This window comes from Macaca nemestrina, chromosome 20 (genome assembly GCF_043159975.1).
Source record: "Macaca nemestrina isolate mMacNem1 chromosome 20, mMacNem.hap1, whole genome shotgun sequence".
Lineage (NCBI taxonomy): Eukaryota > Metazoa > Chordata > Mammalia > Primates > Cercopithecidae > Macaca > Macaca nemestrina.
The window spans coordinates 5,567,930-5,593,244 of NC_092144.1; the positions used below are offsets into that span (position 1 = coordinate 5,567,930).

Sequence of the window (25,315 nt, forward strand, 5' to 3'; positions counted from 1 at the left end):
GTCCTGGGGTTTCGTGGCTGCAGCTGAATGTTAATAATTTCCTTAAAAACTGGGGACTGGTGTGTGCTAGAAGGAACGCTGAGATCTGGGGTAAGGTTTGGGACCGTATCAGCCTGGAAGGCTGCCTGGTGCTCAGGCAGGTAGAGCTGGGTCCCTTCTTTTCTTGTTAAGAGTCCTTTTTCCCTGTCCTGAGAATGGGGGTCTTCTGTCATGAGTTACCTAGAGGATGGAGTTTTCAATCCTGAATGTAGGATAATGTTTACCTTTCCCAATTTATCAAACTTCAAAAACCCAAGACATTTCTTGTTCTTGAGAGTTCACAATCTTCTCCACCTATAATCTTCAAAAGGCTTCTTAATACAAAGATAAAGGGCTCAGGGGATTCCTTCTGGGTTCAAAGGAAGAGTCTTTTCTTCTTCCTGCTTTGATTGAAGACAATCAGTTCACCGCCTTAACCACAGTCCAAATACAATCAGTCTTGCAAAATAATCTGTGTTGGAGAGCGCCTCTTCCTAGATATCAAAGGAAGCCTTAGCTTCTTGGGTTTCTAAGACGCTAAACTTGAATGCCCACATTCAGGGAAACAAGAAAAAGAAAAATGGAAGGAGGGTGAAGGGGTCAAATCAGGTTTGGAAAGTTCTACTTCACACGACTCAATTCCTCCTGACCCCTCATGTCTTTTTCGGGAGACACGATTCGCCTCTTGCTGTGGGTATATATTCCCCCAATTTAGAAAACGCTAAAAGGGGATTCGATCTTCCCTGACTTTTCAGCAGCATGAATTAAAGGGAGTTGGAAGAAATCCTTGTCATCTTTTAAGTTACCATTAGCTGCTTACAATTAGCTAGGGCCAGGATCTGAGGGACCCGAAGGGAAAGGGGCTGGTCTGGGTTGGGCTCCCCCTGGGCAGTAGGAGTGCCGAGTAGGTGTGGACTTACCCCTGCCAGTTCTCGCGGAAAAGGAGGAAGCTGGGCTTCAGGAGCGGGAGGCGGAGGAGTGCTGGCTGAGGCGCCAGCAGGGGCAGGAGGTTCTAGGGCATGCTCGCCAGCTGACTCGGGGTGACCCGTGCCATGGTGGGGGGCCTCAGCCTCCCCCCGAGGCTCCTCTCCCGAATCCGACAAGTCTTTTTGCTCTGCAGGGGACTGGGAGCAAAAAAGACAATTTTCCTTCAATGTGAATAAAGGCTGCACCACACAGCAGGAAGGGCGGGCAGGGGCAGAGGCTAGAGCTGGCTCGGCTTGCAGCAGCTCCTGTGCCTGGGAGGAAGGTGGGGAGAGCAGGGACATGCTGCTCAGCAAAACCAGCTCTCCTGGCTGACGGAAGGGAAAGTGAGAGTGGACTAGGTGCCATGTGACTCTGCAAGGGGTTCTACAATGTATGAGAGGCAGGACCCTTGTTTCCAAAACTATGGGCTGCCTGGTAAGGAGCTACTTGGCTTATGGGCCTTGGTGATCAAGGAAAAGGGACGATCATGCAAAAGATTTAAACCCCTTCTGGATCTCAAAAATACTGAAATGGGGGAGCTGGCCATCAGCACCATTTCTGTGCTTTAGGAAAGGGGGAGGCGGGCCTGGAACCCCACAGTTAGGGAGAAACCAGGGAGGCTGGGGTCAAGGGCTTCTGCTTCTCGCTACAGTTCTTCTAGCACTTTCCATTTGTTCTGCTTACACCCAGGATGCAGAAAGCTCTTTCCCACCTCAGTGAGTGCAGGTGTGGGGTGACACGGACACCGAGAGCTGGTTTTTGCATCACTGGCAGGCAGGTAGTTCAGCTGAATGGGGGGGCACATCCGCAGTGCCCCTCGGCCTAGGATTCTCCCAGGTGCATCCTCAACACCTTGGGCAAGGGCTCATCTGGAAAGCTGCCAAGGTGAGAGCAGCCGGTTCTGGGTCTTCCTCCCCAGAGTACAACACCCGGCATCCTTTAAGGTGGTTCTTGGGACTCCAGCAGGGCTTCCATGGGCTGAGAGCTCTGTGGCCATAACTCCAAGACTTTTCTTGAGAAATGGGTTAAACACCTGGCATCCTAAAACAGACAGGCTCCAGTCCCCAAACCTCCCTCTTGGCATTATACAACGACATGGAGCCATTTCTCGCACTCGGCGACCTAAATGACTACAGGGCTACCCCGTCTCCCTGTGGATGTGGCTGTGTTTCTTCTGGATGTGAAGTGGCTGACCTCTTTAGACGGGGTTTGGGCACTAGTTAAAAAGTAGTGATCCAGGAGGATGAAAGGAGCTACACAAAGAGGATGTAAGAGAATGTCCACAAATTCCTAGGAAAGCAAAAGCAATCTTCACATCTCAAAAGTAATCAAGGGGACACTGTTGCCTTTTTGTATCCAGGGCAGATCCATGGACCAACCGCTCTCTAAACCTGCACAGGGCACCGTGGTTGGTCCAGCCACCCATGTCTGTTGCTACTTTATGGGGAGAGACTTAACACCTCACAAAAGAAAAATTAAACCCAGAGCTCTGTGAGGCACTGCCTATCTCTACTTAGAATCACTTGAATTTTTTGTAATCCCTGCTTTTGAAATATAAATATTCGAACACCCTCATGGTAATTCAAAATGCTAAACAGGAGGACCAAGAAGTAAGTCACAAACATGGAAATCAAGACATCAAAACAGGATCAAATTCGTTATCTTCGGTTAAGATGAGTTTGTTGAGAAGTATTACATCACTTCCTCTCTCAGATGGGAGAATTAACAATGTCATTCCAGCATTTTCTACTCAGGTCCTAACATTTCTCCTGGGCAGGAAGCATAAGCTCTAAAGAACCAAAGTGAAGCCTGGAGTTTTTCAACATGTCTGGTAAAATCAGACATCAAGATTTTGCCAGCCTTTGACCTCATCCTAAAATACACATGGCTGGCAAAAACCACGTGCCCCAGGGCTAAGCTCATCACAACAACCATAAGCCTCAAAAGCAGGTCTAAACACGCGACGACCACATTTTCAGTGATACTGTACTTTCTGCTAAATAGCATTTCTGTAACTGCCTTCTGTCTTTTTACCAAATGGGCATTATTCTGCTAGTACAACCTCAAAGCCTCCCCACTTCAGATTAACAAAAGCTCTGGAGAGAGAGCAACTGAAAGAAATGTTTAGTCTTTACAAATAATGGAACAGCCCACACAAGGATATTTAAATTCACATTATTTGAATTTGTGAAAAAATTTGTGAAAAAATTCACATTAAAAAGAAAAAGAAAGAACTCTACCTCCAACCACGACAGTTAAGAAGGAAAGGTTTCATTTTTGCCCCGGAAACAATGGTGCATGTAAATGCAGGCATTTCGCTGAGACAGCAGAGCCCTCCCCAGGAAGCCCAGGCATGGGAAGACAGTAAGCAACATCCCTGTGCTGCCAATCTGGCCATGGCTTCGTTTTAGGTGCTACGATGACAATTAAAACCACACATAGCTTTTTCTGCCCTGGAACAATAGGATTTGGCAACCTCACCCAAGGCTAAGTGATGCCACCAGCACCCACACGCAGGCCACGGTCCCAATCTGCAGTGTGCTGAAGCGCAATCTGGCACATCAGTGGGGCCCACAGAAAACCGCTGTGTGGCTCTGCCACTGAACAAAAACAAAATTAACTCCTGGGCTGGCAGCTTCATGTCTTTCTTTTCAACTCCAAATCATGCTGAATCATGATTCAGCAATAAAACCTGAGCATACAGAGCTGTCTCCTTTGAATGGTGTGAGGGCAGATGGTGGAGAGGAAGGGGCTCTTTTACTTGCACCCCATAGGGTGGTCTGAGATCTCGTTTACTGAAAGGTAAGTCAGCTGGTCCTGCAGTTGATGCGACTTCTTGATCTTTGGGGATCAAGAAGTTGTTAAAGTCGCTATAAGTAACATCTGAGGGACAATTAGGACAATTTAAAACATGGACTGTATATTGGAGGATATTACTGAATTAACGTTTTCGTAGGAGTAACATGGTAGTAAGAGCATGCAGAATGGCCTTATCCCCATGAGATACCTGTGGAAGAATTCAGGGCAGAAATGTCACAGGGGCTTAACTTCCAGTATCAGAGCTGAGGCCAGCAACGTTAACAGGGAAGTCGGGGCAGGATCCCCAGCTGAGGCCAGCAATGTTAACGGCGAAGCCAGGTGCAGGATACCCGAGTGTTTGCAGTGTCACTCTTTTCCAAGGATTTGAAAATTTTCAAAATACAATGTTGAAGCAAAAAGAGTGGGGGGCGGGGAACCTCCTCAGAAAAACGACGGCAGCAGCTCTAACAGCTCGCTCCCAGTTTGGCTTCTGGAGAGCAAGACGGGGACGGGTTGATGACCTCCGCAAGAGAGAATGAAACCAGGAGGGCTCTCAAACCCTCACTTCTGACACGTACTGCAGCTGTTCCCTGCAGGCCCTGAACCAGAAAGCCAAGGAGAAACAAAGCCAGCCACCCGCCCTGTGTGTTTACTTTCCACCTCACTCCCGAGTGGCAGGAAGGACTCCAGAGCCATGTGGACACTGTCCTCCGACAGGGAAGCGAACAACCACAAAGGCTCCTCCCGCTCCTGGCCTCAGCACAGAGGTTTCCCACGTGCTCTCCGGCGACGGTGCCACAGAAGTGCGAGTGACAGAAGTGGGCAGCCCAGCTCCCAAGGCTGGAGGGCAGTTATTTTTAAAAGTCCATTTAGAATTGGCTGTGAGCCAATATTCTGATAAGACCTATACTTGGCATTTTATTTTTAATTTTTATTTTTAATTTTTTTTGAGATGGAGTCTCACTCTGTCAACCAGGCTGGAGTGCAGCAGTGCGATCTCGGTTCACTGCAGCCTCTGCCTCCTGGATTCAAGCGATTCTCCTGCCTCAGCCTCCTGAGTACCTGGGATTACAGGCATCTGCCATCACGCCCGGCTAATTTTTTGTATTTTTAGTAGAGATGGGGCTTCACCATGTTGGTCAGGCTGGTCTCGAACTCTTGACCTTGTGATCTGCCCGTCTCGGCCTTCCAAAGTGCTGGGATTACAGGTGTGAGCCATCACGCCTGGCCTACTTGGCATTTTAAAAAATGCCTTCCTAACTAGCCTTCCGGTTCAACTCCAACATGTTTATGTAATTGGCATAGACCCCTTGAAGGTCATACATGCAAATTAGCCTGCAAATCACAAAGCAATGAAACCCCCTTAGCTGTGAAAACATTACTGACACAACAAGTAGTGACTTTAAAAGCATTTTCAATTCATCTGAGCAAATATTACACGTTACTGTTTCATCTTGCTGGTTGCCCTAAAGTCTTCGGATTCAAAGAATTATTGATTTCTATTATTATTATTTTTTATTATTTTTTTTTTTTTTTGAGACGGAGTCTCGCTCTGTCGCCCAGGCTGGAGTGCAGTGGCCGGATCTCAGCTCACTGCAAGCTCCGCCTCCCGGGTTCACGCCATTCTCCTGCCTCAGCCTCCCGAGTAGCTGGGACTACAGGCGCCCGCCACCGCGCCCGGCTAGTTTTTTGTATTTTTTAGTAGAGACGGGGTTTCACCGTGTTAGCCAGGATGGTCTCGATCTCCTGACCTTGTGATCCACCCGTCTCGGCCTCCCAAAGTGCTGGGATTACAGGCTTGAGCCACCGCGCCCGGCCCTATTATTTGTTTTAAACCAGGGGTTGGCAAGCTGTTTTCTGCAAAGGGTCAGATACTAAATACCTTAAGGCTCTGCAGGCCACATGGTCTCTGTCCAAATACTACTGCTGTAGCAGCCACAGGCTACTGCAAAGGGGATAGCTGTGGTTCTGTTCTTGTTGGCTCATGCCCACAATCCCAGCACTTTGGGAGGGTGAGTCAGAAGAACTGATTGAAGCTGTAAGTTTGAGACCAGCCTGAGCAATATAGCAAGACACCATCTCTAAAAAAAAAAAAAAATTTTTTTTTTAAATTAGCCAGGTGCGGTGGTGGTGCCTGTAGTCCCAGCTACTTGGAAGGCTGAGGCGGGAGAATTGCTTGAAGCCAGGAATCTCAGACTGCAGTGAACTGTGATCACGATTCTGCATTCCAGCCTCGGCCAAAGAGTAAGACTCTGTCTCTCAAAGATAAAAACATAAATAAAACAACAACAGCAAAAAACAAAACAAAACAAAAAAACACAGGTGACAGTGCTGTGCCTTAATTTGCTAACCTTTGTTTTAAGCCAAAAATGGTTCAAAAGATAATAATAATGTAAAATTCTAGAAAATCCTGATTTTACTGAACACCTGAGGAATGACTATAACATTTCCAACAGAGTTCCAACAATAGTAAAGTCCTGAGCCTTTACTATTCTCTAAAACTAGAGAAATGCACCAGTCCTTTCATACTGAAGGAACCTCCAAAAGACAAATCACAAAATCACGTCATTAAGCTGTACTTGTCAGGGCCCAAGGGAGAGGAGATAGCAGAGGTAGATTTATCTTGGAAATACCTGGAGAATCAAAACAAAACTAGAAGAAAGTTTTCATATGTTTCTGGATTTCTTCTTCAGCAAAAAAAGTAACAATGGGAAAGTTTCACAAATTAGTAGATAAGTCCCGGCTAACACACAGGTATCCTGGGAGGGGTGTGTTGGGGGAGGTTTAGGACAATCATTTTCCCCTCCTCCCCAATCCCCCCAAACACACACACGCGACCCCCACAGAGCACTTGAATATTGCTCAGGAAAACTGGGCCACATCAAGATAAACGCTGGCTTCGGGACAGGACCGAAGACCAGCAGCTGTGAGTCCCAGATCATGAGAGCGGCTTCCAGCTTGGGAGCTGGTCACCTGTGAGGGGACAGAAGCCACAGGAGAATGGAGTTGACGAGATTCTCAAATGCTGTTATCACCAACAAGATGCAGACATCCTCAAAACACACCGAAACAGCACAGCACTTGGTCCCTCTAACATGTTGCAATGGGTGTGAGGTGGGGAGTGCCACCACTGGGCATCAGTGCAGAGGGACCACACATTATTTCTGGATAAACAGTGGGGGTCCCCATGCAAGCTGAGGAGTCACTGCCACACAGCACCACCGACTAACTTCTGACGCAACTCTGACCTTCCACACTGATCTGTCAGTGACAGAAGCCGATGGCTTCAAGGTAAACAGCATCCATCGTTGTCTTATCACAGAACCCTGCTGCCGCGCCAATCAGACCTTCCACAGGCTGCCAGCTCATCGCCATGAATCAGGCGAGGTACTTCCAACCACACTGCGACCCAGACACCCTGAATCCAAGGGAGAAGCAGCCTCATGGACACAGGGTATAAATATATAATGCAAACAAATGAATAATTACTGTAAATGCACGTATGCCAAGTTGGTTAGGGCCAATGAATCCAGTCTTAAAGGTCTTGTTTCCCCCGTAACCACCATTGCTCTCCTCCTTTCCCTCCCTCCCTGACTTCCTCCCCACCTTCCTTCCTCCCTTTGCCCCCTACTGTCCCTCTGCTATTAGTTTTCCTAAGGTACAGTGGCATTTTTCAAACAAATCATCAGGAATTAGGAAGAAGCTTTCTAACACTGTTTCAATAAACTCTCTGAGCCCTTTCCACAACAGACCCATCCTAACCTCTCTCCACGGTAACCTAAAGCCACCAGGCCTTTTCCCTCCAAGCTCAACGTGAAGGTGTAAAGGCCTCTGTTTAGGTCTCCCCGTCTGTGGGCAGAAGTAGCCTTGGCAATGCGACCTGGAAAAGAGACTCTCAGTGAAGAGAGAACAAATTAGAGTAACGAAGTGAAGAGAGAACGTACCAGCCCCTTACCTTTTGTCCTTTATCCTTCTGAAACACAAAGACGGGCGGAGCAATGGCAGGCTTTTCTGCAAAAAGAAAAATTAGTTTTTTTCCCCCCAACACTATATGCATACAGTAAACAAAGCTACATTTGTTTGTAATATGTTAAACATACATATAAATAAAACTAGTAACTCCAGAGAACATCAAATCGCTTAGAACAGCACCTTGACTTGGACGCTTGGATGCACAGGTGCGCTGGGTTTGTGAAACACACCCAGAATGTGACGTGTGCCCTCTGCTGTATGCATTTATTGTCAGTAAGGAGCTTTCCAGACTCATTGAGACTGGGCGTGTAAATGGGAGTGGGAGAGCAGTGGAGAGTGTGGCAGCGCTATTTGGCGCCATCAACCATGGCCTTGCAGGAATGTGGCGCACAGACACTGGCTTTTTATGCGGCATCTCCTGAGTTGCAAATGTTAGAGACTAATTTAGCTTTTTAAAGTTTACAGGCCAGAGGGCAACCAAAAAGGGCCACATTGCTTGTGCTCTTTGCAGAGACAGTTCTGGTAGAACAATCTCAACGCTCAACCTGGACCTCTAAGTGAGTGCTGGTAGGGAGGAAAGGATGTCTGGAGTTGCCAGAGGTCTGAGAGTTCATCTTGCACAGCGGCTGTTGAAGGAAGAAACACTCTGGGGTGTTCTGTCCCTTAACGAGACAAGAGCAAGGCAGCCTGTAATGCCCATGCAACACCATCTGTCTCCTACCCAGGGGCAGCCAGATCCACAGCCCCGTGCCACTCAGCCCTGGAGTGGGTGACAGCCCAGGAGGCCCTGCTGCCTGCATGGGAAGCACAGATGAGGACTGCCTCGACCCCACGAGGAGGCGCAGACCACACCTGCCTCATGGTGTTGGGCCTGCATGTACTTTGATGAACCCTGGGGGTGCTCCCAGGGCCTCTTTCACCATTCAGGGCGCTGAGGGCCCAGCGTGGAGGCCAAGCAAGAGCAGCTGTGACTCTGATGAGTGCTTGCTGCGGGCCGCACACTGGTGCCTCCGCGGTGAGCAGGATTTGGGCAGAGCCTTGCTTTCGCAGGGCCCCCCATTGTGGGGAGCCAGACATTAGCCAGGAAGCATGCACTGCCTGCGATCATGACGAAGGCACTCTGCCTGGGCATTGACCTGGTCTGCTCTGGAGTCCAGGTGAGGTCCATGAGAAGAGGGGGCTGTGCTGGGGTCTCAAGAAGAGCTGGAAGGGAGAGCAGCAGCATCTTGAAGGCACAGCTTGTGGGGTAATGGGGGTGGGGGCAGGCGGTGGGCATGCTGACTTGCTGGGGAAATGTCGTAAAAGGCAAGGGGATGCCTGGTGTTGGTTTAGCTTGAAAGCAAACAGTTTGGGGAAGAGAGAGTGAGGGTGGCCATGGGGAGACCAGGTGGTAGTGACTGAGGTGGAGAGAAAGGGACAGCACCAAGATGACCAAACAGACACCATCCCACTCCTGCAGAAGCAGGACAGACTCTGGTCTTAACCTTGGGGCAACAGTCCACAGCCAGGGAGCCCACTGATGGTGACATTTCCCCCACCATCCTCCCTGAAGCCTCGGCACGCTGGGGTCCAATTCACTGTGTACAGCCAAGGCAAACACTGGGGTGACTGGCATGCACGAGACCCAGGGGCTACAAGGGAGCAGGTGGGGGTCAGAGGGGTCTCCAACCAGACTTCCAGGTTTCCCTAAGCAGACTTCTTGCCAAAACAACGCACAGGTGCCACTTGACGTGAATTAATGCGCCTATGCCAGGCAATAAATGATGTCAAAGGAATGCTGGAGGACTCTGGGACAGAGCAGCAGCATATCCACACCGTGTCTGCTACCAGGATCCTAGAGGCCTTCCGGTGCCGCATCTGTACCCCACAAGCCCAGCCCCGACCTCTGCATTTGCATCCCTGCCAGCTGTCAGGTCACAAGATGCACAGGAAGGAGCCAGGGTTTGAGCCAGTTTGGCACTCGCCAACCCCATTTTCTTTAGGGAGCTACCCACCCCTTGTCCCCCCGTCCCGAGTTCAGATGGTGCAAAGCTCAGTCCTAGCTCCAGGCCTGACAAGGAGAGTCCCGCATGCGTCGGCAAACACGCAGCACATGAACAAGGCCGAGCCTTTTGCTGGAGATCCTGGGGCTGCTGAGCTGCTAGTGAATGACCCTGAGGCTGCCATGCCAATCCCATGTCACCGAGACGGGCCTTGGACCAGAGCCAACCAGAGGGTAGCAGAGTCACAGAAGGAGCGGGAGGACTAAATATGGCCTGTGTTCAGCCCTGAGTCAAGCTTGGCCCAAAGCTAACTCTGTCCCCAGACTTTTCAGTGAAGCCAATCAGTGCTAATTTTTGCTTAAGCCAGTTTGAGCTCGATCTCTGCCCCCTGTCACTAACAGACTCCAGTCTGAGAGAGGCGTGGTCCAGTCACTGCAGACTTAATTACACACATGCTGCAGGCCAGCATCTGTGGAAGAGACCTTGGACAGGCCTCAAAGTGACGCTAAGATGCTTTCTTTCTCTTCATAACAAGTGTCACTGCCTGATCCACTCCATATTGATGGGTTTATGGTCTGTCTCACCCATTAAGATATAAACTCCATGAGATCGGAGACTGCTTTGTTCCCCCTGGGTACCCAATGATCTGAGAACAGTACTTGGCACACTGTATGGATTCAACAAACACTTCATGAAGGGGAGGGAAGGGGGACATTAGAGAAAATGTGAGGCGAAGACACTCAGTGCCAGGCTAGTAAGGAAGGGCCAGAAGAGAGAGAACCATTTGGACGGAGAGAAGTGTGTGCTGGTGATGAGAACCGTGTCAGTGGATTTGCAGGTACGTGGAGGGGACTGCAGCTACTTGAGTAACTATGGGAGGCCTGGGCTGGCTGTGGTGCCAAGGTCCTGCCTGGAGCCTTCTGGACACATAGCAGGGCTGGGGGGCATGGGCCAGGAGAGGGCCCCTCTGATGGAGCAACGACCCTGCCCTGTGCCTGGACATGTGACCCAGCTGGAGACAGAGGGAGGCTATGGAAGGGGACGTGAGGGTCCAGCTCTGACAGGAGCCACCCGGAGAACAGAAAGCCAGGGTGACATCCAATCAGATCCTCCGCAATTGCCTCCCATCTCCTGTTCCTGTACCCACTCCTGCCACCATTCAGCCCTCCTTTCCTTCTCTGCCTCTACTCTCACTCCCTTAGATGTGGCCTCCACAGAACAGCCAGAAGCACTGTCATGAAATGCACACTTAAAACTGCAATGTCGGCCTGGCACGGTGTCTCACGCCTGTAATCCCAGCACTTTGGGAGGCCGAGACGGGTGGATCACAAGGTCAGGAGATCAAGACCATCCTGGCTAACATGGTGAAACCCTGTCTCTACTAAAAATACAAAAAATTAGCTGGGAGTGGTGGCGGGCGCCTGTAGCCGCAGCTACTCGGGAGGCTGAGGCAGGAGAATGGCATGTACCCGGGAGGCGGAGCTTGCAGTGAGCGGAGGTTGTGCCACTGCACTCCAGCCTGGGCGGCAGAGCGAGACTCCTCAAAAAAACAAAACAAAACAAATAAACAAACAAAAAACTGCAGTGTCAGCTGGGCACGGTGGCTCATGCCTGTAATCCCAGCACTTTGGGAGGCCGAGATGGGCGGATCACCTGAGGTCGGGAGCTCGAGACCAGCCTGACCAACACGGAGAAACCCCATCTCTACTAAAAATACGAAAAATGAGCTGGGCGTGGTGGTGCACACCTGTAAGTCCAGGTACTTGGGAGGCTGAGGCAGGAGAATCGCTTGAACCTGGGAGGCAGAGGTTGCAGTGAGCCGAGATCACGCCACTGCACTTCAGCCTGGGCAACAAGAGCGAAACTCCATCTCAAAAAAAAAAAAAAAAGAAAAAGAAAAACAAAACAAAACTGCAGTGTCTCCCACAGCGTAGAGGCTGAGCACCTTGAGACAGAGGCCACGCCCGGCCACTAACCCTCCACCTCCCACTGTGGCGGCACTGAAAAGCCCGCTGTCCCTGCACGACCCACACTCAGGGTGCACTTCTGGACTTCTGCTTGGTTTAGTCCCGCTACTGAGAGCCCGTAGTTCGCCTTGTTTTCCATGGCCAGTGCTTACTCCTGCACGGACACCATCTCATTCAGGAAGCTCCCACTGTGAGAGACGTGCCCGCCCTGCTGCACTCCCTCCCAAGCAGGCCTTGTATCCCTGCCACGGGGCATGGCAGAGACCACGGCCACAGCAGCTGAAACAGCCTATCACCCAGCACACGCCGCATCAACACCCTGCAATGAGTGTTTGAACTAGGCCCTCTATCTGTCGTTCGTCTACACAACACCAGCTGCTACGCACTCACAAATATTTACTAAGCCCTCATTCTGTGCAGGGTGCCACAGGAAGAGTGGAGAATGGGAAGCTGAAGGCAGACGCTTCAGGGGAAAACATCTGACTGAAAGGGAGGGGCGTGTTTGCACTTGGTGACCAGGCACTGCAAAGCCCTGGCACTCCCAGAGGGATGTGTGGTGACAGCATCTACCCCTAGATGTAAGTTCTAGAAAGTGGGGCCTCATCTGTTCCGTTCACCTCTGTATTCTCAGTGCCAAACACAGAGCCTCACACATAACAGGCGCTCAACTGGCAGTTAGGGAGTGAATGAAATGTCACATGCTGCAAGGACTAAGAACCCAGGGAGGCATGGTCAGGGTTCTCCAGAGGAACAGAATCAAGAGTATACAGCAACAGGAGATGACCTAGGCCCATCTCGGTCCATCGTAACCCCTGCTGATGGCAGGTCTGGCATTAATGACTGACCCAGCCACTGTACTAACTAACATGTAGAAATGAGCTTCAGTCACATCTCCACCCAAAGCACAGAGCGTCAGTTACTCACGCTGCATTTCTACTCAGACCAAAGGTTGATCAACTGCAAATCAGCATGGCTAACACAAACAGACAACACACACAAGCCCCATTCCAGGCAGGACCGCCCCACTCCCCCCGACCACCAGAGGCATGGGTTGCTGTTTGCAGCCATTCCCTATCACCAGGCTGATTCTGGCTATATCAGTGAGGAAGCAGCATGCGTTCAGTCACCTCCAACTCAAGTTTGGGGAATGGACAGGCGGCCAGCAGTAGCGAGGCTTCTACAACCTGCTTCAATTCCTAGCCCAGCTTTTCTTTCACAGGTCAAGGGAAAATCACCACTGGAGATTATTCTAGAGACCCACCATGAAGACCTAAAACATTAAAATAGAATCAAATGCAGACGATTTGACCCAGAATCTGTCAACCAAGAGGTTGGGTTTTTTGTTGTTGTTGTTTTTGGTCCTGTAACATGCTCCCTGTTGAAATCTAGTTTGTAAAAAAGCAGTCTGTCTGGAGATTGACTTCACACATCAGTATATTAAGAAATTAGAAAACCAATACAAGGCACAGTGGCTCACGTTTGTAATCCCAGCACTTGGGAGGCTGACGAGGGAGGATCACTTGAACCCAGGAGTTGGAGACCTGTCTGGGCAACATAATGAGACCCTATTTCTACAAAAAATAAACAAGTAGCCAGGCATGGTGGCGCACTCCTGTAGTCCCAGCTACTTGGGAGGCCGAGGTGGGAGGACTGCTTGAGCCCAGGAGTTACAGGCTGCAGTGAGCCATGATCATGCCACTGCACTCCAGGCTAGGTGACAGAGTGAGACCTTGTCCCAAAAACATAGAGAAAGAAAGGAAAGAAACTCATTTGACCAGATGCTTCCCAAAGTTATGTGACCAGGGAGTTCCCCCATTTCCAGGGACATCCATGATGAGGCCTGAGAATGACATTTCATGGCCACTGTGGACAACACTGGTGTGTGAAATGGGGGAGATCCTGAGCCTCTCCTCCTTGGACACAAGTCACCTCAAACAACGTGTGGGGTGCTCTGGCCCACCACATACTTCCTCTCTGGCCTCACCATGGCTTTCCGGGGCACTGTGCACCAAGTCCCATGTGGCTACTGCTGAATTCAAAACCTTCTCCCATCCAGCATCCTCTACCCTCCTCAGCTCACATGCCCAGACAGCACCCAGCCCGAGCCCAACAACTGTGATCCTGTGACGACCACAGACCCGGGCCAAGGAGAGTTCTCTGCTGCCCCTGGTCCCCCAGGAAAACAGCAAGGGGAGATGGCCTGGCCAGAAACTGAATGGAGTGAGCCCCTGCTGGCATCCAGGCCCACAGTGCTGGCTCTCCCTCCCGTCCCCTGCTACCCTCAACCCACTTGTGAGACTTAGATGCTAAATGGGACCAGCTGGGATTCCCCAGGATGGGGCCGATGTTCTGGTCCTGGTCTTTGCAGCCCCAGCGATGAGCACAGACAGGCTAAGAAGCAAGCCAGTCCCAGCACAGGAAGCTTGCCCATCTCTGCTCTCCTTCCCAACTTCTACCAGATGTTGGGAACCCCTCAGACCTGCTCGGCCCGGCTCCCCAACCTCTACCCAGTCATCCTCATGTGGCTATGGCTGTCAGGGTGCTCACCCAGTTGAGCCTGGGAACCACTCCGCCAGGTGCACAGAGGATGAAAAGATTCAATCCTAATATTCGCTCAGCAATTCCACACATCCCGGCACCCACTGTGCACCAAGCACTGCGTCGGCCTCTGGAGACATGGCAGTGACACAGGGAGACATGTCCCTATCTGGAGCGCCCATCACACCTTATCTGAACATATGACACAGGGGAGGCACAGGAGGCCCTGGGAACAGAGCTGGGGCTTCCAACCCTGCGAGGCTGTGGAAGGGAGTGAATCAGGGAAGGCTGCTGGGAGAGGGGCTGTCTGGACAGAAGGACAAGCAGCATTTGGCCACGTGAACAGGAACAGGGAAGCACACGGCAGCAGAGTGAGGAGTGCTGGAGGAACCAGGTCAGCGTGGCACATGCAGTGGGCCTGGTACTGTGCTAGTGCCTGGGACACGCCTTGGGGACAGACTGGAAAACAGGCCAGCCTGGGGCAAGAGGAGCCAAGTGGAGGTGGTGGAGGGGTGGGGTGTGCAGGGGGCACCTCCACCCTTCCCTGGGGTCTGAGGTCTGCACATTTACACCTGTATGGGTCAGTGCAGAAGCTCCTAAGAGGGAAACTCCAATCAAATTGAAGCAGTTCCTACGATAGCTTTTTTGAGGAAAGGGCCAAAGATTGCTGCAATGAAGGTGGGGGTCCTGGTGGAAGGTGGTCTCTTCCCCTGGAGGGACACAGTCTTCCTCCTGATCCTAGAGGAACTGTTCTCTTTGCAGGGGGCAGTAGGTATCTGAGGAGGTGGGCTCTTCCTCTAAAGCAGGAATGACTGACCTAGGACCCAGATGGCTTGGGGGTGTGTGTGCGAAGTCCATAAAACCCTCACCCTGAACCCTGAAGTCACCTCCGTAATTTGGTGGATAGCATCTTTGTCTAGGGAAAGGGCCCAGATACTGCCTCTTCAAAGAGTAAGGAAGACGAAAGGAGGAGGGCGGTTTTCAACAGCCCACACGTCAGAGTTAAACAGCAGGCCTCCTGGTAGCACATCTACAAGCAGCCTCCAGGGACCAGGACTCAAAGGTTGTATCTGTATTATTTTCTGCCAAGAGACTGACTGGTGGCAAAACCTTGATGACAAAATGAATTCTGTGTCTACTTCAGAGGCAGCGAGGAGGGGAGAGGGAGCTGTAGAGCCCCTTGGGACAGGGTGGGTGGCAGGGGCTTCCCAGATTTAAGGAAAGGGGTGAGGTCTCTGCAGCCTACTACCAGCAAGGAAAGCAGAAAGCAAGGAGCTGGCCTGGACCCCAGCGGTGGCCCAGGGTAGAAAAGTGAGTTTCCCAACCCTCCAGGTGAACAAGGGTTGTAGAATCCTGTTCTACCTCTTAGACTTCTCCTAGCTTCTGCCATGTGACGCACAGCAAAGGCATCCACAAAGGGAGTCTCCCAGACGCGGGATGGTTTCATGTACGTGGCCAGCGTTCTTCGAGCAATTTTTTATGTGTTAGGTTTTATTTGCATCATGTCACCAAATCTTCACAACCACCTTAGGAGATGGTTTACACCAACATCCTTTCACAGGAAAGGAAACGGATAATCAGGTTAAATGACCTGTCTGAGGGGGCCCGGGTCTTCTGGCCGGGTGGGCCGACTCTGAAGCCTGGGCCCACGCTCCTAAGCGCCACACACCGCTCCGCTGCTGGCCAAGTACTACATGTGCAAAATGGAAGAGTCACCTGGAACTCCAGTTTGCTTCCTCTCACCTTTTCTGCACAGGCAGGCCTCAGAGCTACGACAAACACACTCTTTCCTTTTGAGAAACGACAGCAGGAATAAAGTAGCTATTCTGGATAAGCACCTATGGAGGAGCACGAACCAAACTAGGGGGCTAGTTATGAGTTCCGGGGTCAGTGCAAGGTTTCCCGCAGGTCAGGTGACCACCTGCCTTGGCCAACACAGTGTGTGATTACCCCATGGCTGATCCCCAACAAGACTGAAATCCTTTAAGGTTGTCGAGACAATATCAAAGACACATTCCAAGGCACACACTCAATGGCGACACAAGCTGCATTCTGTCTTCGTCTGTCAAATGTTCCACCCTGGAATGCTTTGCGTAATGTATTCAGAATCTAAGCTGACAACATGCACACCCTCGCCTCCGCCTCTCTCCTCTTCCATATAAACTTTCTTTCCTCACTGCTACAGAGAATAATTTACAAAGAAGCAAGGGCAGCCCTGCCTTGCAGTAAGCTTTGCCTCCCCACCGGCCCATGGCTGCCTCCAGCCTGTCGTGGAGGATCTCCCACTAAAACTAAATAGAAGAAACTACATAGGCCTGGGAAAACACATAGAGGAGAGAATATGGAATATCTTTGCTTTTTCTGTTTATTCCCCTCCTGACTGATGACTCCAACACCTGCCAAGAAACTGCCCTCATCTAGAAAGCGACTTAGAACTCCTGACCAAACTGTCAGCAAGGTACTTGTATAAAATTAGCTTTAATCCTGGGCTGATATGTCTTAATCTTCTTACCTGTGAAAAAAATATGGAAAGCATCTCGCCAACACAAATAACAGTCTATTAAAATGTGGAAGCTCCTGTAATCTGGTGACACGATCACAACCCTTCAAGTCATTTATATTTTTCAGAAATTATTATAAACAGTTCTGTGCCACAGCACAAAGGTAAATCTGTCACTGACGTGTCAGCTCTGTCCTCCGACTAATGCTCTGGTGAGGAATGGAGCTGATCTCAAACATGCAGTTGCTGGGTGCTGCCTCTGTGGATCTGTGTATAGCATGCTCAGGGTTCTCCAGCCCAGCTAGTGGAAGGTGGTGGGACCCTGGATGACTCAATTCTTTTCTCAATACTCCAATATATTTCTGTAACTTTCAACTGGTCTCATGGAGATTATGGGGACACACTTTTTGGAGCTGATGATATCTTACATTTTATGTACTTCTTTTTGGAATGCTCATCTTCTTGGCATTACCTTCAACTACCAAACTCCAAGCCAATCTCCACCACTCTAATCTCACCACCAGATACTTACACTTCCAACAAGCATTGCAGGGGCAACAGGCATTTGTTAAAAGGCCTTTACTGGACTCCAGGTAGGTACTTTACATATCTAGTCTCATTTATCATAGCCACATCCCCATGACATCCTCCTCATATCCCACTCCACCCCATGAGGGCCAAGCCACATTCTGCCTTCTTTATTTCTACCTTTATCAGCCCTGCAGCCAAACCCTTCTAAGCCTCCACTCCTGCCCCACCCAGACGGTAAGCCCCTGGGGGCAGAACTTGTACTTCTGAACAGAAACTCCATAAAGTTATACAAAGTCAGCAACTCTGCCTACAACTGTATGGATGGCTGGGCACAGTGGCTCATGCCTGTAATCCCAGCATGTTGGAAGGCTGAGGCATGTGGATCACTTGAGGAAAACAGTTTGAGACCAGTCTGGGAAACATGGTGAAATCCTGTCTCTACCAATTTACAAAAATTAGCTGGGCCTGGTGGGATATGTAATCCCAGCTTCTCGGGAGGCTGAGACCCAAGCATCACTTGAACCCGGGAGGTGGAGGTTGCAGTGAGCCGAGACAGCACCACGGCCCTCCAGCCTGGGTGACAGAGTGAGACTCTGTCTCCAAAAAAAAAAAAAAAAGAAAAGAAAAGAAAAGAAAGAAAAAAGAAAAAACTGTATGGAGAGATGGAGGATCCAGCTTTGACGGCACTTTTCTGTTCTGCCACTCCGCCACTAGGTGGTGTGACACCAACACAGCTGAGGCAACGCAAGTGGCTGAAGACTCGGGGAAAGTTCCAGTAGAGACAACAGAAATCCCCTCTCTACACAGAAGCTTACCAGAAGCAAAGCCAAGAACTACAGAATTTATGCTGAGGCAGCAGAGCAAAACTGATGATACTGGAGAGCGCGGGCTCCAGTCTTTGTGTGCGTTCAAACCTGCCCTGGACACTTGTGGTTGGGATCCCAGACCAGACAATGTACCTCGGGCACAATGTCTTCATTTGCATATAAGAGCTGTTATTTCATCCCAGGCAGCTTCGGCAAGGATGAAATGAAATGATGCACACGCCGTGTTTGGGGAAGTGGCTGGCACACAGGATGATTCCCCACTGGCACTGGTAGCATTATTATGCTTAGAAGATTGCAAACACATCGATGCCACCTTAAAGCATGGGCCTTGGATTCAAGGACAGCTGCCAGCGCCCGGCAATGACAAATGCGTCAGAGTCTGACCCCTTTTAAGGGGTGGAATGGTTGGATCCAAGAGCTGCCTGGACACCTGGGACACTCTAGGCAAACGCTCAGGTGCTCAGTATGCCTGAGCCCTTCTAAGGTCACAGGAAATGGACAGGATCTGAAGGCAGGCTGAGCCGAGCGGCCAAGCCTTGCTCTCACCAGCAGGATCTACCAAGCGCAGACTTGTGCTAAGTGCCGAGCTTGGCACTGGAAACAGGAAAGAAATGGCAGACAAGGCCGCAGCCCTCTACTGGGAAAGAGAAAACAAACAAGTACCTGCTGTGTGCAGAGATAACTGGGTAATTCTGGAGCTGGGTGCCGCACAGAAAATACCGCAGGAGGGTGGAAGAGAGTGAGTGACTGGGGAAGGCCTCGCTGAAGCTCACACATGAAGGGTGAGCAGGTATGAGCCAGGTGAAGGCAAGAGATCCCAGGCAGAGCAGACCCCAAGTCAAAGGTTCTAAGGAAAGGAAGAGCCTGGAGGCCCTTGCTGGCCATGCTGAGGAATCTGGATTTATCCAGTGTAAAGGCTGGGGCCCAGGCCCTGAACTCTCAGGACCCAGTGGCCATCACCATGAATGCTGCAAAACATCCTCTCTCCTCCAAGCAGAGGGTAACCGCCTGTTTTCTCACCCTCTCCCCCAGAGAAAGGCAAGTTCTCAAGGACCGTTTTCCACTCACGCTCTGCTCTCACAGATGCAACGCGGGAATTAATTCTGGGTAAACAAGTTCCCAAAATTCTCTGTGGCAAACCTGGGGGAGTTTAATTTAGCAAAGGCATTTTAAACTTACTGCAAAAGGCAAGGCCTGCCTTCTAAACATGTGTATGGAGTAACTACTACTGTCTCTAGAATTTCCTCCCTTTCTTTGAACACCATAAACAGCGACAGTGAAACGCAGTGCCCTACGCCGCTCAGTTTTCAGGGAAGAACGAGTGCCCATTACCTCGAGTTTACTGACTCACCAGGAAGGACAAGCATGAATTCCTAGACTCCACGGCTGGTGACAGGCGCCCTGGCCCTAGCCAGCCCTACCTGCTTCCATGTCCTCGGGCTTCAGCCCCTGTGAAATGGTGCAGCCTGGCCGGGCGCGGTGGCTCAAGCCTGTAATCCCAGCACTTTGGGAGGCCGAGACGGGTGGATCACGAGGTCAGGAGATCGAGACCATCCTGGCTAACACAATGAAACCCCGTCTCCACTAAAAATACAAAAAAATTAGCCGGGCGTGGTGGCGGTGCCTGTAGTCCCAGCTACTCGGGAGGCTGAGGCAGGAGAATGGCGGGAACCCGGGAGGCGGAGCTTGCAGTGAGCCGAGATTGCGCCACTGCACTCCAGCCTGGGTGACAGAGCGAGACTCCGCCTCAAAAAAAAAAAAAAAAGAAAAGAAATGGTGCAGCCAGGACTCAGGGCATCCCTGAAGGTTCTTTCCAGCCCTGACATCCTGTCAGGTCCTCACCCTGGACCAGAGGCAGTGTTAAAGGTCAAGGAAAAGACTGTCCTTCCTCAAGAAGGATACGATGTCCACTGAGGCCTACTTAGCCGCCAAAAGGCCAGAATGGAAAAAGAAGGTTGGGAGGAGGGGCCTTAAACTCTAGCTGGCAATTAATTTATTCCTGGGTAGGTTCCCTTGATCCTGTGGACCAGTGGTTCTCACCCAGGAATAACTTCATCTCCCTGGGGACACTGGTCAAAGTCTGGAGACATTGTAGTTGTCATGTTTGTGGGGGTGGGGAGGAAACTGTTACAGATATCTAGTGGATGGAGATCAAAGATGCTGACCAACATCCTAGGAGGCTCAGAACAGTGCCCTGCCACCAAATGACCCAGGCCCAAATGTCAACTGAGCTGAGGGTAAGACACCTTGCATTAATCTTGGGCAAAAAAATTGAGCTGTATCTCTAACTCACATTATACACCAAAATAAATCCCCAATAGATTAGATGGCACAAACCAGGGTGACCCCTCACCCCAGCTTCTGGGATTCATCTCCTCTCTCCCTCCCCACTCAGACTGTGGCTTTAAATGTGTACAGGCTGCTAGGACCTCAGTAGGTTAGATAACTATGGAGCACAAAGTCTCTTGGGTGTCAGTGAAATCCTATAACCCAATGTTCTCAAGTGGGGGCAATTCTGCCACTAAGGGGACACTGGACCAGTGTCTGGAGACCTTTTATCTTCTCATGACTGGGAGCGGATGGGTGGGATGATTGGGTGCTATCGCATCACATGAGTAGAGACTAGAGGGGCTGCCCAACATCCTCCAATGCACAAGATGGCCACCACCAGCCCCAATGTAAAGAATACTGAGGTGGAAAAACCCTGGTATAACTAACTCACAGGGTGCTTTCTCTCTACGCAGGCATCCAATTAGGAGAATCACAGCTGGCAGTAACTGACATGTACCTCCACATTCCAGCAGGTCGATTACCAGAAGTATATTCTCTCTCATACCACAATCCTCAGACTTGTGTATCATCGTTCCCATTTTACAGATGCAGGAGCTAAGGTCAGACAACTTGCCCATGGTTCTAGGGCAGAAGGCAAGACACAAACCAACGACAGCCAATCCAGGTGCTTCCAACCATGCCACAAGTTGCCAACAGGAACCTGCTGGTCAGCCCCGGGTTAGAATTCTCCCGATGTTGGTGAGGCAGCGGAGAAACCCGTACTGTGCACTGTGGCTCTGGTAGCACATGGCAGTGGTTCTGAAATTTCCTGGTCTTGGGATCCCTTTCCACGCTTGTCAATGACCGAACATCCCCAGGAGCTTTTGGAAATGTGGGATGTAACTACTATTGATGCCATATTAGAAATCAAACCTAAGATAATTTCAAAATATTTAAGATTATAATAAATTCCAGAAAGGTTTAGCTAAATAATACATTTTTATGAAAAATAAATATTTTTTAAAAATCAGTGAGAAAAGTGGCATTATTTTACATTTTGACAAATCTCTTTAACGTCTGGCTTAATAGAAGATAGCTGAATTCTCTCTCTCTCTCTTTTTTATTAAAGAAGGGGACCTTGTTATGTTGCCCAGGCTGGCTTTGAACTCCTGGGCTCAAGAGATCCTCCTGCCTCAGCCTTCCGAGTAGCTGGGACGGCAGGTGTGTGCCACTGTGCCTAGCCTGAATTCTCTTATCTGCTTCTGCAGTTCATCTGTTGCTATATCACACATCCAATAACCTCTGGAAAAAAACTCCACTGTCCATTTTCAAGTGAATGAGAGTGGAAAAAAAGGGCAGATAATGTCTTTGTGTCGTTATGAAATAGTTTTGAACTTGCAGTCCCCTTGAAAAGATCTTGGGGGCTGCAGAGCCCCGGACCATCTCTGAGAACCACTGCCATGTGCTCTCCGAGTTCTAGCATTCCAAGGACACTAAATCCTGAATTAATTACAGACCATGAGGTGCTTTATGCTAAGGTTCTAGCTAACGAGCACTCTAAGTGAAGAGGATGCAGAGTCTAGGAGTCTGTATAACAGGGTTGAAACCCAAATACCAACCAAGGTCACAGGCACAGGAATAGAAGGAAGTGGGCCAGGCCCCAAGCAACATGGCGGGGACCACAGTATCCAATCTAATCTATCCACAGGCGCAGCTGTGCCTTAGCGCTGACAAATCACCGCTGTGTAAGAACGCAGGCCAAGGGTGGTTGCTGTTTTCTGAGAAATCAGAAATATGATTTTTTCCCCCTCTGAAATCTCAGAATTTTAAGTGTTGGCTCCTAATTACAAACAAAAACCTAAATGGGCCAAACGAAATATGTCTGCTTGCCCTTCAAGCAAGTTTGCAACTTCTGCCTGTGGTTTTCAACTCTGGCTTCACATTGTTAAACATCTGTGGAGCTCTTTAAAACCACAGACACCCTAGAACTACTGGAACTATCTCCAATGGTGCAGCCCAGGCAGCAGTTTTGATTTTCCCTGACAACCTCCTTAAACAAGCGTGAAGCCCATCCGGGGCTGAGATCCACAGCTAGTGCTGTGTGGCAGCTCTAAGTGCCAAGACTACCAAGGAGGAAGCAAACTGTGGACATGTGGAAGGTGGTGGTGAGGAGCTTTACCCGGAAGTCCCAGGCCACGTTATTCTCTACTGCGTAGGGGAGAGTCAAAGAGAACACCACTCCACCAGACCCCTTAAAACAGAAAACACCACCACTAGACCCTGAATAGATAATGATGCAAGCCCAGCTGCCTCACGATTGCTTCATAGTACCATGGAGAGCTACCAAATGCCTGGCCAAGCCAATACCAGCCATCTCTGCAGTTCTGTGGTTCTCTGTTAAGTTTTCACAAATGGCACTCTCTTCTCAGAGTCCCCAAATGCATCTCAACTTTCCTCAAATGGCCCTCATCTCCCACTACACTCAGGCCTATTCACTGTCTGAACTCACTTAGGAGGTCAGAATTCAACCCCCCTTCTCCACCCCAAACTCCTCCAAATGCCACTCGAAGCTCACCCCATTCCTGTTGCCTCTGCTCACTCCAACCACCTCAGAGGAGGAGCACACACCAGACCCAGGTTGACTCTAACACCTAATGAATGCATGAGGGTGCCGGGAAAATCCCATTTTCTGGTAAATGGAAAGGCAGCCTGAAGACTTGTTTGAAACGTTTTGCAGAAGTGCAGTGAGGGCTTTTCTGTCTATACGCAGGATCCTGGGCAAAATGGAAAGTCTCTTCAAAGTGTGTAAAAGATTTTGCAGTGTGGACACCCCTCAGGTACCATCAGGCCCCTTCTGCTACAGATACAGGAGGCACAGTGGAGGTGAAAAGACACATTCTGCTCTCAGCAAAAATCCCAGAATTAGTTTTTTATCACAGATTCATGAGAAATTTTCCAAAAGTTGTTTAGGATAGGTTCCAACTATTTCAGTTCTAGCTAACCAATACAAATTCAGTTGCATCTCATCCTCTCAGGGGCTAAGTTTTAAGTCAACAAGGTGCAAACTGAGAGAAGCCAAACCATCCTCAAAAATCTCTCAACTCTATACCTGGTCAGGCTTTTAAATCAGTGGTTCTCAACTGAAAGCAATTCTGCCCCCCCCGGGGGACACTGGTGATGTCTGGAGACACTTCCGTTGTCATGACTGGTAGGGGTGAGGAGGGGGATATGCCATTAGCATTTGGTGGGGTAGAGGCCAGGGATCCTGACTAAGATCCTACAGTGCACAGGGCAGTCGCCCACAACAGAGAAATGCCTGGCCCCAGATGTCTGTAGTGCTGAGGCTGGGATCCCTGGGATCACTAAGTGACAGGCAGGACAGAACTTAGGAGGACCCAGAGCCCAGGCCCTGCTGGTCTCCTGCCAGGGGCTCAGTCCAGGGCCAACTCTGAGTGGGGCAGGTTCACCCACACAATGGAGACTTTGTTGAGCCCTTAAGCTAAATGTGTCTAGAGCAGAGTGCACTGTAGTAAAAACAGCAACCTGAGTGTTTATTACCATGAGCAGAGATTGGTGCTAAATACTGGATTTGCATTAATTCCTTCAGTGCTCACAGCAACCACGAGGTGGGTATGGTTATCATTATTCCCATTTTATTGGTGTGGAAACGGGGGTTCAAAGAGGTTAAGAAATTTGCCCCAAATGACTCAGAGTGGACAGTAGAGTTAAAACACAAACCCAGTTCTCTATAAGGACCGAGGCCTGCGTCCCCACCATCGATACCAGTGAGTCTCTCATCTGGGGGCGATTCTGCAACCTCCCCACCCCCACTCCCCAGGGATGTCAGGAGACTTTTTCTGTTGTCATGATGACCCCGGGAGTGAGGGGAGGTGTGTGCTACTGGCATCTAGTGAGTAGGTTCAAGGATGCTACTGTGCTGCTAAACCTACAATGCACAGGACAGCCCCCCTCCCGCCAACAGAGAACGATCAAAATGTCAGCTGCACCACACAAAGGTGAGAGCCCTGCTTCACACCGTCTCCCGGGTTTCCACCACACATAGTCCACAGGCCAACAGGGCCTTTCATGTCAGGATCTAGAATCCAAGATTCCCTGGAGTTCAAATGTGCTTTGCTCATCCTCTTCCCAGTCTTCTTTACCTTTGCCAGGGACAAAACTCTGCTTTCAAATCCTGATGCTGCCTACAATGCAGAATAACCCCAGAGACAGGATAAGTAATGAGTCTGGAAGGTATCAATGGGGAAATGCCAAGCAGGGGAGACTTATCCCTGGATGCAAGGGTGACACATGCACACACACTCTCTGAGAGGAAAAGCACTCAGGTGGACTTTAAAAGTCACAAACCACAGGAAGGGCTGTGAGAGTTGTTGTCACCATCCATGAGGCGATCACCAGGGTGACGGGATCCAACAAGATGCTTTACACAACAGAAAACATTTCCTCATATACAAGCAGAGGACATCTACCCTCTACTACTCAAACCAGAGGGTCTCAACCCTGGCTACGCATGAGAATTACCTGTGCTGCCACCTACACAGAGGCCCAGGGCCCATCCAACACCACAGAGAATCGGAATCTGCAGGGCGTGGGGACTGAGCATCTGTGGCTTCAGGAAAGCTCCCCAGGTGATACTGATGCCCAGCCGTGTGGACAGCCGCTGCTTAGCCTGACACAGAGGTGGGACTGGCCCAGAGAAAAAAGACGGCAAATGGATGGAGGAGGGACTTGGTGTGAGGGTGGAGCAACTTAAGATCTCAGTCTGGAAAGACAGAAGCCAAGAGGGCATTTGACTAGAGCTTAAACAGCAAGAGCAAACACATGACCATGGGGCAGTCCCTAAAACTTCAAAAGGCGCAGGCAAGGAGGCCCCACTTTACACAGTGAATACGAAATTAAACATCCTGGCAGGCTGTACAAGCCAAA

General features: G+C 50.1%; 1 protein-coding gene across 19 annotated transcripts in view; it reads right to left on the reverse strand.

Annotated features, from left to right (window-relative positions):
• Window positions 1-25,315, reverse strand: part of LOC105484794 (RAN binding protein 3) — a 63,341-nt gene that overhangs the window by 34,996 nt on the left and 3,030 nt on the right. For 3 of the 19 annotated variants that reach the window (XM_011746780.2, XM_011746817.2, XM_011746809.2), the window contains exons 2-3: window positions 7,739-7,794; window positions 939-1,142 (exon numbers count right to left, since the gene is read on the reverse strand). The exons of 1 other annotated variant lie outside the window; for it this stretch is intronic. In XM_011746780.2, coding sequence (XP_011745082.1) covers window positions 939-1,142; window positions 7,739-7,794 — 260 coding nt within the window. Of the gene's footprint in view, window positions 1-263; window positions 513-938; window positions 1,143-7,031; window positions 7,202-7,738; window positions 7,795-15,604; window positions 17,611-25,315 lie in introns of those variants that run through there. 15 more of the 19 variants (XM_011746833.3, XM_011746875.2, XM_011746870.2 and 12 more) reach the window with 13 other exon arrangements.